Source organism: Oreochromis niloticus, linkage group LG20 (assembly GCF_001858045.2).
Source record: "Oreochromis niloticus isolate F11D_XX linkage group LG20, O_niloticus_UMD_NMBU, whole genome shotgun sequence".
Lineage (NCBI taxonomy): Eukaryota > Metazoa > Chordata > Actinopteri > Cichliformes > Cichlidae > Oreochromis > Oreochromis niloticus.
This window is the reverse complement of record NC_031984.2, coordinates 5,991,061-6,006,416: the sequence shown is the minus strand read 5'-3', so window position 1 is coordinate 6,006,416 and position 15,356 is coordinate 5,991,061. Positions and strand designations below refer to the sequence as shown.

General features: G+C 38.6%; 1 protein-coding gene across 2 annotated transcripts; it reads right to left on the bottom strand.

The window, feature by feature from the left end:
• Positions 1-387: 387 nt before the first annotated feature.
• LOC100704041 (L-rhamnose-binding lectin CSL3) lies at positions 388-14,442 on the bottom strand. Of its 2 annotated transcripts, XM_019349368.2 has the most exons (17): positions 14,320-14,442; positions 13,496-13,554; positions 12,768-12,800; positions 10,044-10,118; positions 8,346-8,390; positions 8,129-8,267; positions 7,921-8,024; positions 6,326-6,370; positions 6,096-6,234; positions 5,896-5,999; positions 5,444-5,488; positions 5,220-5,358; positions 5,014-5,117; positions 3,088-3,132; positions 2,862-3,000; positions 2,658-2,761; positions 388-564 (listed from the first exon to the last, which is right to left on the bottom strand). In XM_019349368.2, coding segments are annotated over exons 2-17 (1,293 nt in total). In that variant the 5' UTR covers positions 13,527-13,554; positions 14,320-14,442; the 3' UTR covers positions 388-562. The 2 variants fall into 2 exon arrangements, with proteins under 2 accessions (XP_019204913.1, XP_025757224.1); XM_025901439.1 differs by lacking the exons at positions 5,444-5,488; positions 5,896-5,999; positions 6,096-6,234.
• Positions 14,443-15,356: the final 914 nt, after the last annotated feature.

Below are 15,356 nucleotides of genomic sequence, written 5' to 3'. Positions count from 1 at the left end.
TCAGTGTCTGTGTGTGTTCCCGTTTGTTGTCGTGTCGTCCCTCATTCTGGCCTGTGTGTTTTGTTTTCATGAAGTTTCTGTCCCAGTTTAGGTTTTGTTTTAATCTGTTGCTAGCAATAAAACTGTGGTTTTTGAGTTTAAATTCCGCCTCCATGAGCCTGCATGTTGGGTCCTTTTCCTGCCCGCCTGCACACAGCCTTGACAGCAGACTTTTGAGTCTATTTTTCTTTGTGATGCTGACAAGGTTTTGATTGTGTATACTATGTATGTGTATGTACATTTGTTTTTGTGACTTGCACATACGTGTATGACTTTACTAGATTTTCTTTTCATCATCAATATATTATGCAAACATCTAAAATGAAATAATAAAAGCAAGAGAGACTGTTTGCTGCTTAGGATATGTGTTTATTTGTTTTTATTGTGATATGAAATCATATTTGTCAATACATCTTCCAGCAGTGATGTCATCGAGGCTCGACATTCTAGTGGAAGTGACATCAACAGTGGGGATGCGACATTTTCATGTCAGATCACACAATGAATAGTTGACTTAATGTTTTCCTAGAAAAGAAAAGAAAAGATTTAGTGATGAGTTTTATTTTTGTAATTTTGAAGCCTTAGCTTACGTGAAATTAATGAGTTAAGGTTTATGTTTAGATTGTGTTTGTTAGTCTAGCCTCCTGAATGCCTCCTGGATATTCCTTCTCTCTCATTCATGTGTTTGTGCTTCATTGTCTGTTATCATGCTCCAATCTCAGCTGTAGTTTGTATATTCCCTGCTTTACTTTGAAGGTAAAATTTTCTTTAATCTTTTGACGTTTAAGTTTTACTGCCTTCCACTTCTTATACCGCTACCATGTTCTCAATTAATTTTTACATTCAATTCCATTCCTCAGTATTTGTTTTTCACGTTTCATTGTCCCACCACCTGTCTTGGTTCTGGCCTTGTGCCAGAATGCATGGATGTTTCAGTGTCTCCTTGATTCAGTATCAGTTGCTCTTTCCCTGTTTTAGTTATGTCTTTCTTCGGGTTGTGCAGTGCTACTGTTTGATTGTCCAGTTACTTGCCTGTGTTACCTGTGTCTGTTGCTCAGTTGTATCTAATTCCCAGTTAGTCATATGTTTATACACCCTCTTATTTTTCCTTGGTCCTTTGTCAAAAGACTAGACTTTTGAAAAAGCACAAAATTGGGTAGATGAACAACTCCGTGGTGATCCTGTGGTGGATGAGACTCGCCCTGAGTTTTTCAATGTTAGGGCACTGACGTGCCTCTGCAACATTGCGTGGAAGTTGGGGACAGTGCCTTTGGTTTTGCAGACCGGGGTAGTGCTTCCAGCTTTATGGGGATCACACTCCTCAGCCTCACTGGCAAGATATATCCTCCTGAGAACCGTGGAAAAAAGAATCTTTGAAGAAAGTTCAATCTTCATTGAACTTTTTTTGCGATTTCTTGCCTCTTTGGAGCTAAAAGAGGCCACCCAAACACATGAGATATCAATGAAAAGCCCAGGAATTCCTCTATTTAGTACATCAGGACTTAGTGGGGTAGCTCAAATAAGTCAAAGGATATAGACCAAAAGCAAATGTCCATTACAGATGACATAAATAAATAGGCTGGTTCTCAGCCAGGAGAAGGCTGCCAGGATCCTGGAGAAGGCAGTTCTTCTATCGGAATATTAGATGGTGTGTAAGATCCTGTGGGCAGTGCTTCGGTGGTATTAAATGAATGGTCCATTGTTTTGGGCAGTTCAGTCCCGTACTGCCATTCTGAAACCTTGGTCTTCATTGCCAATAAAAAGTCAAGCTCATTCTCAGTGGGTGTTAGATTCCGTCAGAGCTACTTTGCAGCAGATACCTTCCATTGCAGCAAAACAATGGAAGGTATCTGGTTTGGTGGCCTCAGGATGTTCTCGCCATTTTCTGCAAATGATGTGAATTTGCTGACCTCAGGCTCACTCTTGGATGGTTTACAGCTGAGTGTGACATGCCTGAGATTAGAATTAGCCCAAAATCGAAGAGATGGTTCTTAGCTGGAAAATGCCACTCTGAGTCAGGAATGGGTTATTACTCCAAGTGGAGGATTCAGGTATCTTGGTGTCTTGATTAAGAATAAGAGGAGTAGAGGGGGAGCTTGACATACAGAATTGTGTGGCATTAGCACTGATGCACATGCTGTGCCAAATGTGGTGAAGAGAGCTCTGAGTGTGAAAGGGAAGCTGTCAGTTTCCCAGTCCATCCATAATCCTACACTTATGAAGCTCTATAAAGAATGAGATCGCGGATGCAAGTGGTGGAAGCTGAGATAGGCCGAAGAGCTGGATCATTTGTGAGGTGCTCAGAGTTAAGCTCCTCCACATTAAAATGAGCCAACTGAGGTGGTTTGGAAATTTGACCAGGATGTGTATTGGGTCCATCAAGAATGATCAGGGGATTATGAACTGGAAGTAGGCCATACCGAAAGCCCAGGAGAGATATTAAGTCTGTGTCAGAGTCATAAAAAGAAGATTTCCTGTTAAACACCATGATTTGAATGACTGAATGTCCTTTCTTAATTCTTAGTCTGACCATGTAGGATGAAATAAACTATGATGGTCCTTGTGATTGCTTTGTTGCTAGCATTTTTTTAAAGTACATTACCATTTAAAGTACTTACAGTAACAAGCATACACCACTCCCAGGTACTTGTAGGTGCCAACACAGGGGTCTCCAAACACAGAGTTGCTTGCTGAGATTGTACAGCTGTTTTTCCCATTACAGCTGTAAATGCAGTTAAAAGGTGAGTAGATGTTTAAAATCCTGCACATTGTGTAATCTGTGGGGAAATGCAAAGCTGAAGAAAGATAATCAGCATCTGTACCTGTTAGCAACAATATTCTTGCTCCCAGGACTTGAGCACGTTTCAAGTTGGAGCTGAGAGGCAGGACGTCCAGCAGAGCACGTAATTTTGTCACGCCGCCCATAATCAGCTCTGTGGATGACTAAAACCTGTCCTTTACCTGAGGAAGAAATCATAGCATTAAAGTATAAACATGTTTCCATTTCAATCAAATGAATTCAGTAAAGTTACAAAAGAAAAAACTCACCACACTGAAGGTTTATCTGAGATCCTTCACATGTTACAGTCTGGACTGAGAGGAAAACATAAATCACATTACAAACTGTAAAAATTCATGTGCAGACTGATTATTAGTTCACAATCGCAGTTTTAATTTGCAATCTTTTCCTTCTGGGTTTTGATTTGATCTTTGACTTCTTGATATTTATATTTTGAATTTATATTTTGACTTTGGATTGTGTGAATCTTCATCTTTTGTTAAATTATTTTGCATCCCGTATACTGTACTTGAGTCATTAAATCCATAATACATGTATGACATAATATAATTGATTTTGTCTTTTAGAAACTAATTATCACTTTTTAGATGTCTTTTTTTCAACTCAATTGCATTTCAATTTTATTTTATTTGTACAGCACCAAATCACAACAACAGCTGTTATATTGTAAGGTAAGGACCCTACAATAATACAACAGAGAAAACCCCATCAATCATATGACCCCCTATGAGCAAACGCAACCAAGCAGTTTGGTGACAGTGGAAAGGAAAAACTCTGTTTTAACAAGAAGAAACCTGCAGCAGAACCAAGTTCAGAGAGGGGAAGACAGGACAAAATACATGCTGTGGAAGAGAGACAGAGATTAATAATATCTCATAATTAAATGCAGAAAGGTGTTTAAACACGTAGTGAGTGAAAAAGGTAACTGAAGAAGAAATGCTCAGTGGATCATGGGAATCCCCCAGCAGCCTTCACCTATTGCAGTATAACTAAGGGATGATTCAGGGTCACCTGATCCAGCCCTATCTACAGTATTTGCTTTAGCAAAGAGGAAAGTTTTAAGACTAATCTTAAAAATAGAGATAGTGTCTGTCTCCTGAATCCAAATAAGAAGCTGAAGGCTCTGCCCCTCCTTCTACTTTTAAATACTCTAGGAACAACAAGTAACAGCCCGCAGCCCGAGAGCAAAGTGCTCTAATAGGGTGATATGGTACTATAAGGTCATTAAGATAAGATGGGACCTGATTATTTAAGACCTTGTATGTGAGGAGCAGGATTTTAAAATCACTTCTGGATTTAACAGGGACCCAATGAAGGGAAGCCAAAACAGGAGAAATATGCTCTCTCTTTCTAGTCCCTGTCAGGACTCTTGCTGCTTTTGGATTAGCTGAAGGCTTTTCAGGGAGTTTTTAGGACATCCTGATAATAACAGATTACAGTAGTAATAAATAAAAAGAAACAATAAATGCATGAACTAGTTTTTCAGTATCACTCTGAGACAGGATATTTCTAATTTTAAAGATATTGCACAAATGGAAGAAAGCAGACGTAGATATTTGTTTAATATATGCATTGAAGGACATATCCTGGTCTTCACAGTCCAAGATGTCCATATTTTTTAATATAATTTCCTTTTTTGCATCTTACATTTTTCTGGCTTTTTTGACAGACAGTAAAGAAAGGACAGGAAAGCAGAGAGAGCAAAAGAGGGGAAGACATGCGGCAAAGGGCCTCAGGTCGGACTCAAACCCAGGCTGGTTGCTCTCAGCTGTATGGCATGTGGTTGCCTACTCAACGCACTGCGCTAAACCGGCATCCATTTTCCTTGTTTGCTGTCTATTCGTCTTTTAGTTTGATTTTGCAGCACCATGTTGACACACAAAGGTGTGTCTAAACCCTAGTTCGACTTCAGCTTGTCAACTCAATGGTGAGTGACAATTTAGACATGAAGTACTAGCTGTGAATTCTCCACATTTTATTGATGCTTTTTTTAAAAAAGGACAAGGTGAAAAAAGAAGATGTCCTATTAATTAATTATCATGATCTGAATGACTGAGTTTCCATTATTAAGCCTCGGTTACAGCGGCGTGATCGCACTGCGTGAAATCAAAGAGGATGCTTCTCAAGATTGCTTTGGTCGCTACCAAAGGTGCGTTACTCCTTGAGGTACTTACACTGACAAGTATAAACCACCTGCATGTACTTGTAGGTACCAACACAGGGGTCTCCAAACACAGAGTTGGTCGCTGGGATAGTACAGCTTTTTTTCCCATTACAGCTTTGAATGCAGATAAAATGTGAGTCAGCAGATGTTTGACATACTCCACATTGTGTAATCTGTGAGAAAATGCAAAGCTGAAGAAAGAGAGTCAATCTGTACCTTTTAGCAACAACATCAGTACTACTCTGACTTGAACACGTGACAACTTGGAGCTGAGAAGCAGGACGTCCAGCAGAGCATGTGGTTTTGTCATGGCGACCATAATGAGCTCCATGGACAACAATAATCTGTCCTTCACCTGAGGAAGAGATCATAGCATTAACATATAACCATGTTTATATTTCAGTCAATTCAATAAAGTTACAAAAAAAAAAAAAACTCACCACACTGAAGGTTTGCCTGAAACCCTTCACATGTTAGACTCTGGACTGAGAGAAAAACATAAATCTGATTAGAAGCTGTAATAATTAATGTGCAGACTGATTAATGATCACAGATTTAATTTGTAACTTGAATTCTTTTGCAACATTTTCATTCTTGGTTATGGTTTGATTTTGGAGTTCCTTGTTTTTATATTTTGGATTTATATTTTAAAGCAATTAAAGTTAATCTTTTGTTAAATTATTTTGCATCCTGCATAATACAGTATATGTAAAACATAATATGTTTTAACTGGTGTTTTGTAAACTGATTATCACCTTTCAAATGTCTTATTTTTTCTGTCCATTTTATTGCATCTCAAAGTGTTCCTTCAGTTCAGTTTTATTTGTGCAACCTTAAATCACAGCAGCAGCAAGGTTGTGGCAGAATTTGCACAGCAGTTTATGATACTTACACTGACAAGTATAATCCACTTCCAGGTACTTGTAGGTGCCAATACAGGGGTCTCCAAACACAGAGCTGGTTGCTGAGAGACTACAGTTATTTTTCCCGCTACATCTGTGAATGCAGATAAAAAGTAAGTCATCATAGGTTTGACATACTGCACATCTAAGAGAAAAAATGAAGCCAAAGAAAGACAGTCAGCATCTGTACCTGTCAGTTACCAAATTAATACTTGCAGGAGTTGTGCAGTCGACATTTTTGATTTGGCAGGCAGAACGTCCAAGAGAGCACGTGGTTTTGTCCTGCCGCCCGAAATGAGCTCTGTGGACGACTAAAACCTGTCCTTCAGCTGAGGAAGAGATCATAGCATTAAAGTATAAAGATGTTTCCATTTCAATCAAATGAATTCAATAAAGTTACAAAAAGAAGAAAAATCTCACCACACTGAAGGTTTGCCTCGGATCCTTCACACGTTACAGTCTGGACTGAGAGAAAAACATAAATGACATTAGAAACTGTAATAATTAATGTGCAGATGGATTATTAGTTCACGATCACAGACTGTTTTGGAACCTTTTCCTCCTTGGTTTCGATTAGAGTTCTGAGTTCCTCACATTTATAAATATATTTTTTGAATTTGGATATTGTGAATTTTATAATCCAAAGTATACATGATGGAATATCATTTATTTAGATTATTTAAAAACTTATTATCACCTTTCGGATGTCTTGGGGTTTTTTCACTATCCTTTTTTTAAATTGTCATTTCTTGTTTCACATCTCACTTTTTTCTTGTTTCATGATTATTCATCTTTTAACTTTTAAAGGTGGAATAAAGTTTTGTTTGGTTTTGGAGCACCATCTTGAGATGCAGAGGTGTACATATGATAGAGCTGCAATGAGAAGCTCGCACACAAGAATTTCACTCACATGTACTGTACCAGTGTACCTGCACATGTGACGTGACAATAAAAGTGATTTGATTTGATTTGATTTGATTTGATGATTCATCAGTGACTCGAATGATTGGATTATAAAAAAAACCTCAACACAAATTCTTTGCTTTGTTTAATGCTCTGTTTCACGCTGATGTGTTAAATGATGTACACTAAGACCTGCAATAGAAACTTGTTTAGGGGCAGTGGGAGAAAAAACTAGTGGGAGTCCTTCATCAAAGCACCTGATCAACAAACTTTGTAGCTGCTTCATCCACTGCCATTTGTATTACACAGCAAAAAATCTGCAGTAAACAGGATGAGTCTAAAGGGGGCTTTGGGGTGTACTAGACCATATTAAAAATTTTCAGATTGAAATTCAATTCAATTCAATTCAATTTTATTTATACAGCGCCAAATCACAACAAAAGTCGCCTCAAGGCGCTTTATATTGTACAGTAGATAGCACAATAATAAATACAGAGAAAAACCCAACAATCATATGACCCCCTATGAGCAAGCACTTTGGCGACAGTGGGAAGGAAAAACTCCCTTTTAACAGGAAATAATATGAAATATTGTCCTAATAAAACTGAATTCATTTTTAAAAATATACAAATAAAAGTGGGCAGCACGGTGAAGCAGTGATTAGCACTGCTGCCTCACAGCAAGAAGGTCCAGAGTTTGACTCCACCACCTGGCTGGGGCCTCTGTGTGGAGTTTGCATGTTCTCCCTGTTCTCCCTGGGTTCTCTATGGGTATTCTAGCTTCCTCCCACAATCCAAAGACATGTAGTTAGTGGGGTTAAATTGATTGGTAAGTCTAAATTGCCCATAGGTGTGAATGTGAATGCGAATGGTTGTCTGTCATTCGCAGTCATTAGCCCTGTCAGAGGGCTATGTGTTAGCCCTCTGACAGACTAGCGACCTGCCCAGGGTCTACCCTGCCTTTTGCCCTGTGGTTGCTGGGATAGGCTCCAGTCTCAGTAAGAGAAGTCTGACCCCACTGAGTGAAACCAGAGATGATGGTCCTTGTGATTGCTTAGTTGCTAGAAATGTCTTTTTTTGAGTTTTTTCTGAGTTACTGTTTAAGGTACTTACACTGACAAGTATAAACCACCTCCAGGTACTTGTAGGTGCCAACACAGGGGTCTCCAAACACAGAGTTAGTCGCTGGGATAGTACAGCTGTTTTTCCCATTACAGCTGCGAATGCAGATAAAATGTGAGTCAGCAGATGTTTGACATACTGCACATTGTGCAATCTGTGGGAAAATGCAAAGCTGAAGAAAGAGAGTCAGCATCTGTACCTCGAAGCAACAACATCATCGCTTGTGGAACTTGAGCATGTGACAACTTGGAGCTGAGATGTAGGACGTCCATCAGAGCACGTGGTTTTGTCATGCCGTCCGTAACTAGCACTGTGGATGACTAAAACCTGTCCTTTGTCTGGGGAAGAGATTAAACTATAACCATGTTTCCATTTCAAGAAATTCAATTCAAGAATAAAACATAAAAAAAACTCACCACACTGAAGGTTTGTCTGAGATCCTTCACATGTTATGCTCTCAACTAATAAAAGACATACATTTTTTTTTTAATTATCAGCAATTACTTTAATTTCTGTGACATTAAGAAGTGACATAACACACAAAAATAATTTCTATTAAAAGAACATAATGCTTTTTGGGGGGACTAGTTTCTGCTGCAGATGGAGCTACATCTTCTTTTATTTAGCAGAAGAACAGGAGACTTGTATAAGTTGTATTCAGTTATTTTAGGAGTTCAAGTTAAGTCAAGTGCCTTTTTTGTCATTTAAACCATGTGCACTGGTACAGTACACACTGAAGTGAGACAACGTTCCTCCAAGAACGTGGTGCTACATATAACATATAACAGACAATCAACACAGGACTACATGAAGTGCAAATGTGCAAAAATTGCAAATAAGTAAATAAATAAATCAAACATAGATAGTGCAACACCAGACAGAACAGAAAGATACAGACACAAGACAGTGCAGACACAACAGTGCAATAGAAAAGTGCAACAATGACAGTGGATTGTGCAAAAGACTGAGCACTGTGCAAAAAGTAGGTTAATGTATGAAGGTGTGCGGGTCTGTCTGTATGACATTGTGGAGATAAGTGCTTGAGGTAGTGACGTGTATGGAGGTATGTGTGTGTGTGTGTCAGTCCAGTCACTGAGTGTTCAGCAGTCTGATGGCTTGATGGAAGAAACTGTTTCGCAGTTTGGCAGTGAGGCCCTTTGGTACCTCTTGCCAGAAGGCAGCAGGGTGAAGAGTGTGTGTGAGGGGTGCATGGGGTCCTCCACAATGCTGATGGCTTTGAGGATGCGATAGGTGTCTGTGATGGAGGGAAGAGAGGCTCCAATGATCTTCTCAGCTGTTCTGACTATCCGTTGTAGGGTATTGCCATCCGATAAGGTGCAGTTACCATACCAGACAGTAATGCAGCAGCTCAAGACCCTCTCGATAGTCTCCCTGAAGAAGGTGATGAGAATGGATGGTGAGACATGGGCTTTTCTCAACTTCTGCAGGAAGTAGAGATGCTGTTGGGCCTTCTTAGTTATGGAGCTGGTGTTGAGGGACCAGGAGAGGTTCTCTGCCAGGTGAACACCAATGAATTTGGTGCTCTTGCTGACCTCCACAGAGGATCCATCAATGTTAAGTGGACAGTGATCTCTCCGTCAACTCTTTTGTTTTGTCCACGTTCAGAGACAGGTTATTGACTCTACAGCAGTCTGTTAGCTGTTGCGCCTCCTCTCTGTATGCTGACTCATCATTCTTGCTGATGAGACCCACCACAGTCATGTCAGCGGCAAACTTGATGATGTAGTTTCAACTGTGAGACTCTGAGTCTTGTTTCGAAGTGATGGAAAAGGTGAGAAGAAGGTGACACAGGGAATCATGCAGTTTAGGCACCTGACCAGCATGCCTTCAGAATGCCTCCTAGGTGAGGGGTATTAAGCATGTCCAGCCTGGCGACACTAGAGAGATTATATCTCTCAGTTGGCTTGGGAATGCCTTGGTGTCCCCTGAAATAGCTGGAGGAGGGGGATGGGAAGAAGGTTGTCTGAGGATCTTAGACACCTTCCCAAGCATCATGGACTTCTTTTGCTGGCTTAAGGCACTTCCATATTAGCTTCACTTTTCTAACCCAGGAGTTATGTAGATCTTTTATATACAGAGTATGCTTTTCTTACCGTGGCTCAAGCGGCAGATCTCGCTGTCACAGCGGGCATTTTTTGGTGGGGACACATCGTCAGCTCTGGTATAGCCTGAAATTAAAAATAATCTCATATGTAGTGAGTCTTTGCTGTATTAATAAGTACTGTGTTGGGAATTTTATAGTCACAATTTAATAGTTTTTTCCTGCATTTTTTAAAAACAAATAAATATCCAAATATAAATACCATCAATTTAATTACACAATAGTAAGTAAATGTTATATATAGTACATGAGAAACCAAAGTGCTTTATACTAGAAACAAAAATAAAAGGGTTCCTAAAATTCCATCCTACACACATTCACACTATTTACATAAGATAACACAACACAGTTCCAGAATTTTTGAAATAAGCTTTGACACCGGGATGGTCAAGAGTGACTGAGGAACAGAACTTAATGATCTTGAGGTAGTGTTTGGACACAACAGTATCTACCACATATGCAGGTGCAAGAGCATTCAAGGCTTTAAAAACAAACAGTGCCACTATACACTGCATTGCACGGCGATCCAGTGCTAACTAATCAGAGGTGGGTAGAGTAGCCAAAAATTGTACTCAAGTAATAGTAGCACTACCTCAACATAGTTTTACTCAAGTAAAAGAAGAAAAAACATCTAAGCAGAACAAACACTTTTCCAAGTCACTATTAAACTTCTCCAAATGGCACAACAGTCTCAGCAGATAGAATAACATTAAAACAACAAAACCTCATGTAAAAACAAGAAGTCTCACGTTGACATAAGCTGTAGGTTTGTGTCTGTGTCTCATGCATTTTTGGTTAAAACGTGTTTATTATTCATTCACTGAAGTTACTCACAATGAGTCGAGTAGCCAGAATTTTTAGTTAAGTAAGAGTAGTGATACTTCATAATAATATTAATCAAGTAAAAGTAAAAAGTACCGTGTAGTAAAAGTACTCCTCAAAGTATTTTTCCCCCAAAATTACTCAAGTAAGTGTAACTGAGGAAATGTAATTAGTTACTACCCAGCTCTGTAACTTAAAGTTAAAAAAAGGTTGCTAACACTGAAGTAATGTGATCTCTCTTTTTTCTCCCAGTCAATAATCTGGCCACAAATCTTGTCATTAAAAACATTCATTTTAAGCATTTTGATGACACATTCACGTCAAAAATCAGGACAGGATGCTCCACCCTACATCAGCTGCTTGTAGGTTAAAGTTATCTGTATCAGTACTTGGTATCAGAATCCAGTAAAAGAGGAGGCACACAGTTATGCACACACATCGAACAGATAAGAACCGTAATACGTTCCTCTTCACCATCTACACTGCAGACTTCTCCCACAACTCCACCCAGTGCTTCCTGCAGAAGTTCTCTGATGACTCTGCAATAGTCGGCCTCATCACTGATGGGGACGACAAGGAGTACAGAGGACTGACTCAGGACTTTGTGGACTGGTGCCAGCTGAACTACCTCCAGATCAATGCCAGTAAAACCAAGGAGCTGGTGGTAGACTTCCGCAGGCACAAACATCCTCCACTGCAACCACTGAACATCCAAGGTATGGACATTGAGGCTGTGGACAGCTACAGGTACCTTGGTGTTCATCTGAACAACAAACTGGACTGGACTCATAACTCAGACGCCCTCTACAGGAAAGGGCAGAGCAGGCTGTACCTGCTGCGGAGACTCAGGTCGTTTGGAGTGGAGGGCCCACTCCTGAAGACCTTCTATGACTCTGTGGTGGCCTCAGCCATCTTTTACGGTGTGGTCTGCTGGGGTGGCAGCATCTCTGCTGGGGACAGGAAGAGACTGAACAGGCTGATCCGAAGGGCCAGCTCTGTTCTAGGATGCCCTCTGGACCCAGTGGAGGTGGTGAGTGACAGGAGAATGGTGGCTAAGCTGTCATCCCTGTTGGACAACATCTCCCACCCCATGCATGAGACTGTGACAGCACTGAGCAGCTCCTTCAGTGGGAGACTGCGGCACCCACGGTGTGGGACGGAGAGATTTCGCAGGTCTTTCCTCCCCACTGCTGTCAGACTCCACAACAAAGACTTTAACTGATCAAACACACACATCCACACATGTGCAATAACACTAAGTGCAATAATCTTCCTGGCATCGTTGTATTTTTTACTCAGTTGTATATAGCATTTGTATTCTATTTTTATCTTATTGTATATTTGATTCTATTTTACTCTACTGTATATAGTATTTTATTTTATTCTATTCTGTACAGTTGTGTACTGTATTTATTCTTATTTTATTTTATTCTAATTTTTGCTTCATAACTTTTGCACTGTCCACTTCCTGCTGTGACAAAACAAATTTCCCACGTGTGGGACTAATAAAGGTTATCTTATCTTATCTTATCTTACGTATCAGATTAACACCCGCCAGTGATTCAGGAAACACGCCCACATTAATTGGTAATAGTCACAGTTAAAACAGGCAGCTTCCTGAGCAACAACAGCATCGCATTACTTTGTACAACACAATCAAATGTATCTCACCTTTCATCAGCTCAGACAGCTAGACTGCTAGATGCTTATGTTTACCCTCAGAGTTACTTACTGTACATGATTTAAAATGAACAGACAGAATAGAAAAAAAAACAGGTCCCATGTAATCAGAGTGAAAATATAAGTTCAGGAAATGTATTAGCACGGATCAAGGTGGCATTATAAAGTTAAAAAAAGGCACATTAGGGTAAAAGTGACTGAAACGTGTATTTACCTGAACTCATGAGTAAACATGTTGCTCCGAGAACTGAAAATCAGAAAAGAAGCCTCAGTATTAGACTGTGTGTTAACTGCAGGTGTTTTATTCATTTATCATGTGTGCAAATTTACCTTAATAGGGTTTGTTGTGTTTAATTTGTCCCTCAACTCACACAAGAAATGGAAACCAAAGGGGAAAACTGGATGTTTATGACTTAAAAGGTAAATACGTTATGAATAATTGTTTTTTTGTTTTTGTTTTTTTTTTGCCTAACACGGTAAGAACAGCATCTTTTTAAAGTTCATTCTTAATGGATGACACTATGACATGACATCTGTATAGAAATTAACTGATGAACAAGTAAAGATTTTTTATAACCTGGATTTTAGTTAAACAAAGCAGTTTTTTATTTTTATTTTATTGTCCCTCATAGGAAAGTTGGAGACTAACACTATATTCTTTATTTTTGACTTTAAATGATTTTAAATCAAACCTAAAAGATGTTACAAGTTATTTGGCGATAATTAATAACCCATACATTACTTTTGTTATAAGTTATAAACATGTTATAAAGGAAGATTAGTAAGAAAAGTCTTCCAGCTTTACTTTTCCACCTGAGTTGGTTCAGCACCTCATCTCAAGTACCTCTGAAAGATACCGAGCTTAAAAAGAGTGACACTTAATCTTTGCTACTGACTTCATGAAAAACTTTTATATGTAAATAATCAGTCTGTTGTACTCACGCAACGTGCTGCTGAGTCCGGAGAATAGCATGATGTTAGAGTGGGATTTCAGTGAAGAGCTGAACAGATAGAACAAACAGACCTGGTGTATTTCTACTGCTTGGCTAAGAAACATTGTGTGGATGCAAAACGAGCACACAATGCAAAAATGAGACTATTTTCTTTATCAGTTGCCACAAAAAATAAAAGAGAATAATAACTGAAAGATTGCTTGAAACCCATACTCAAATATGAACCATAACGAACATGAAACAAGTAAAAAAAAACACTAGCTTACATATTACTTTAATGAGCATGTTGAAGAATATACTGGTCAAAAATAATTAAAGGATTTCTCACAGTGTTGCCGGAAGCCAAAGTAAGGCTACCCATAGTCAGTTTCATGTTTTTAACACATGCCTGTAGTTTAACTAATCTTATAATCTAAAGTAATCTAAACAATCTGGCTTATCAGATCAATAACAGAAATATTTTCTACAGATAATGCGAAACAATAATATATAATAATATAATATATATTATTTGATTATATATAATAATATATAATCATTATTATACTCAATATTATATAATCAACATTATAATCAATAATATTATAAAGTGAAAATGGTTGGAGAGCCTCATCAGTGTGTGCAGTTTAATAGTTTTAAATGTAAATATTATTAAGGAATATGATTCAATGTTCAGTTTTATGGCACACATGATGCAGTTTCAGCATTATTGTTAAATTTACCCACTATAATTATTAGATTTATACACACATAATAGTAAAAAATGATTTCTTCTTTTCCTGCTATGATACGAACAAAGAGCATAAACGTTACCTTGTTAGGACGATCCGGCGAAGCTGCTGAGCCGGTAGCTGGTAGCAAGATGTCAGAGAAAAGGACGAAACCCTGTCTTTATGTACCTTTTTGGGAGCGTTCTGATCATCATATCAGTGTTATTATAATTTAAAAAAATAAACTAAATATTTAATTACACATTGACACACGCACGCCACTAAGTAAATGTTAGGTGAGCAAACAGGGGCGTTAACTGGTAAACAGTTTAAACTGTTGCACTGGTATATAATATAGCTGTGCCACCCGAATGATAAACAAAAAACATTGCTGAAAGAAAGACATGAAGATACAGTACTGTGCAGAAGTCTTGTAATAATCTCACTAATATTTTGCTTCAATTTTTTTGTGCTTTTTTGTGGCAGTAATTCATTAAAATCTGTTTCAGTGTCGGGAGGGTGATAATATTAATAACTGTATGTATTTACACCAACAGCAGGTTCATTAATTAAAAATGTTTCTTTGGGCACAGATTGGCTGCTGGCCTGCCCAGGATGCATCCCACCCTCTATGTAACAGGATAACCATCAGCCAATTGCCACAACCCTTTGTTGAAAATGTATTATATCTGGAAAAATTTGTGATGTTTTCGGAACATTTGAGTCAAGCTTTGGTATGAAAACATACTCTCTTCTTTTCTGCAGGTTTGAATAGGAGGAGAAAGTCAACACACAAACCATACCTGAGTGATTTATGTGTAAATATCTACAAATAATCAAAAAAAACCAACAGTATTTTCAAGGTCCCCCAAAAATTTAACAATTATGTAGTTAATTTAGTAAATGTTGACCAAAAATCACCCATCGGAAAAGTTGTATTGGTATTCCACTTCAGTCTCAAACACCAACATCTAGATTAAGCTGTGTTTTGTTAACAAAGATGTGTCCGCAGGCTGAAACATCCAAAAGCTCCAAGGCACTTGAACTTACTGATGAAGGCTTCAATGCCATAAAGGAAGATTAGAAAGAAAAGTCTTCCAGCTTTACTTTTCCATCTGAGTCTGTTCAGTTACTTATTTC

Coding starts and splice junctions, on each gene's coding strand:
- LOC100704041 (XM_019349368.2), bottom strand. CDS start 13,526: ATGCTATTCTCCGGACTCAGCAGCACGTTGC. Junction 12,801..13,495: donor CGGACTCAGCAGCACGTTGC/GTGAGTACAACA, acceptor TCTGATTTTCAG/TTCTCGGAGCAACATGTTTA. Junction 6,371..7,920: donor GGTGGTTTATACTTGTCAGT/GTAAGTACCTTA, acceptor TTTTTCTCTCAG/TCCAGACTGTAACGTGTGAA.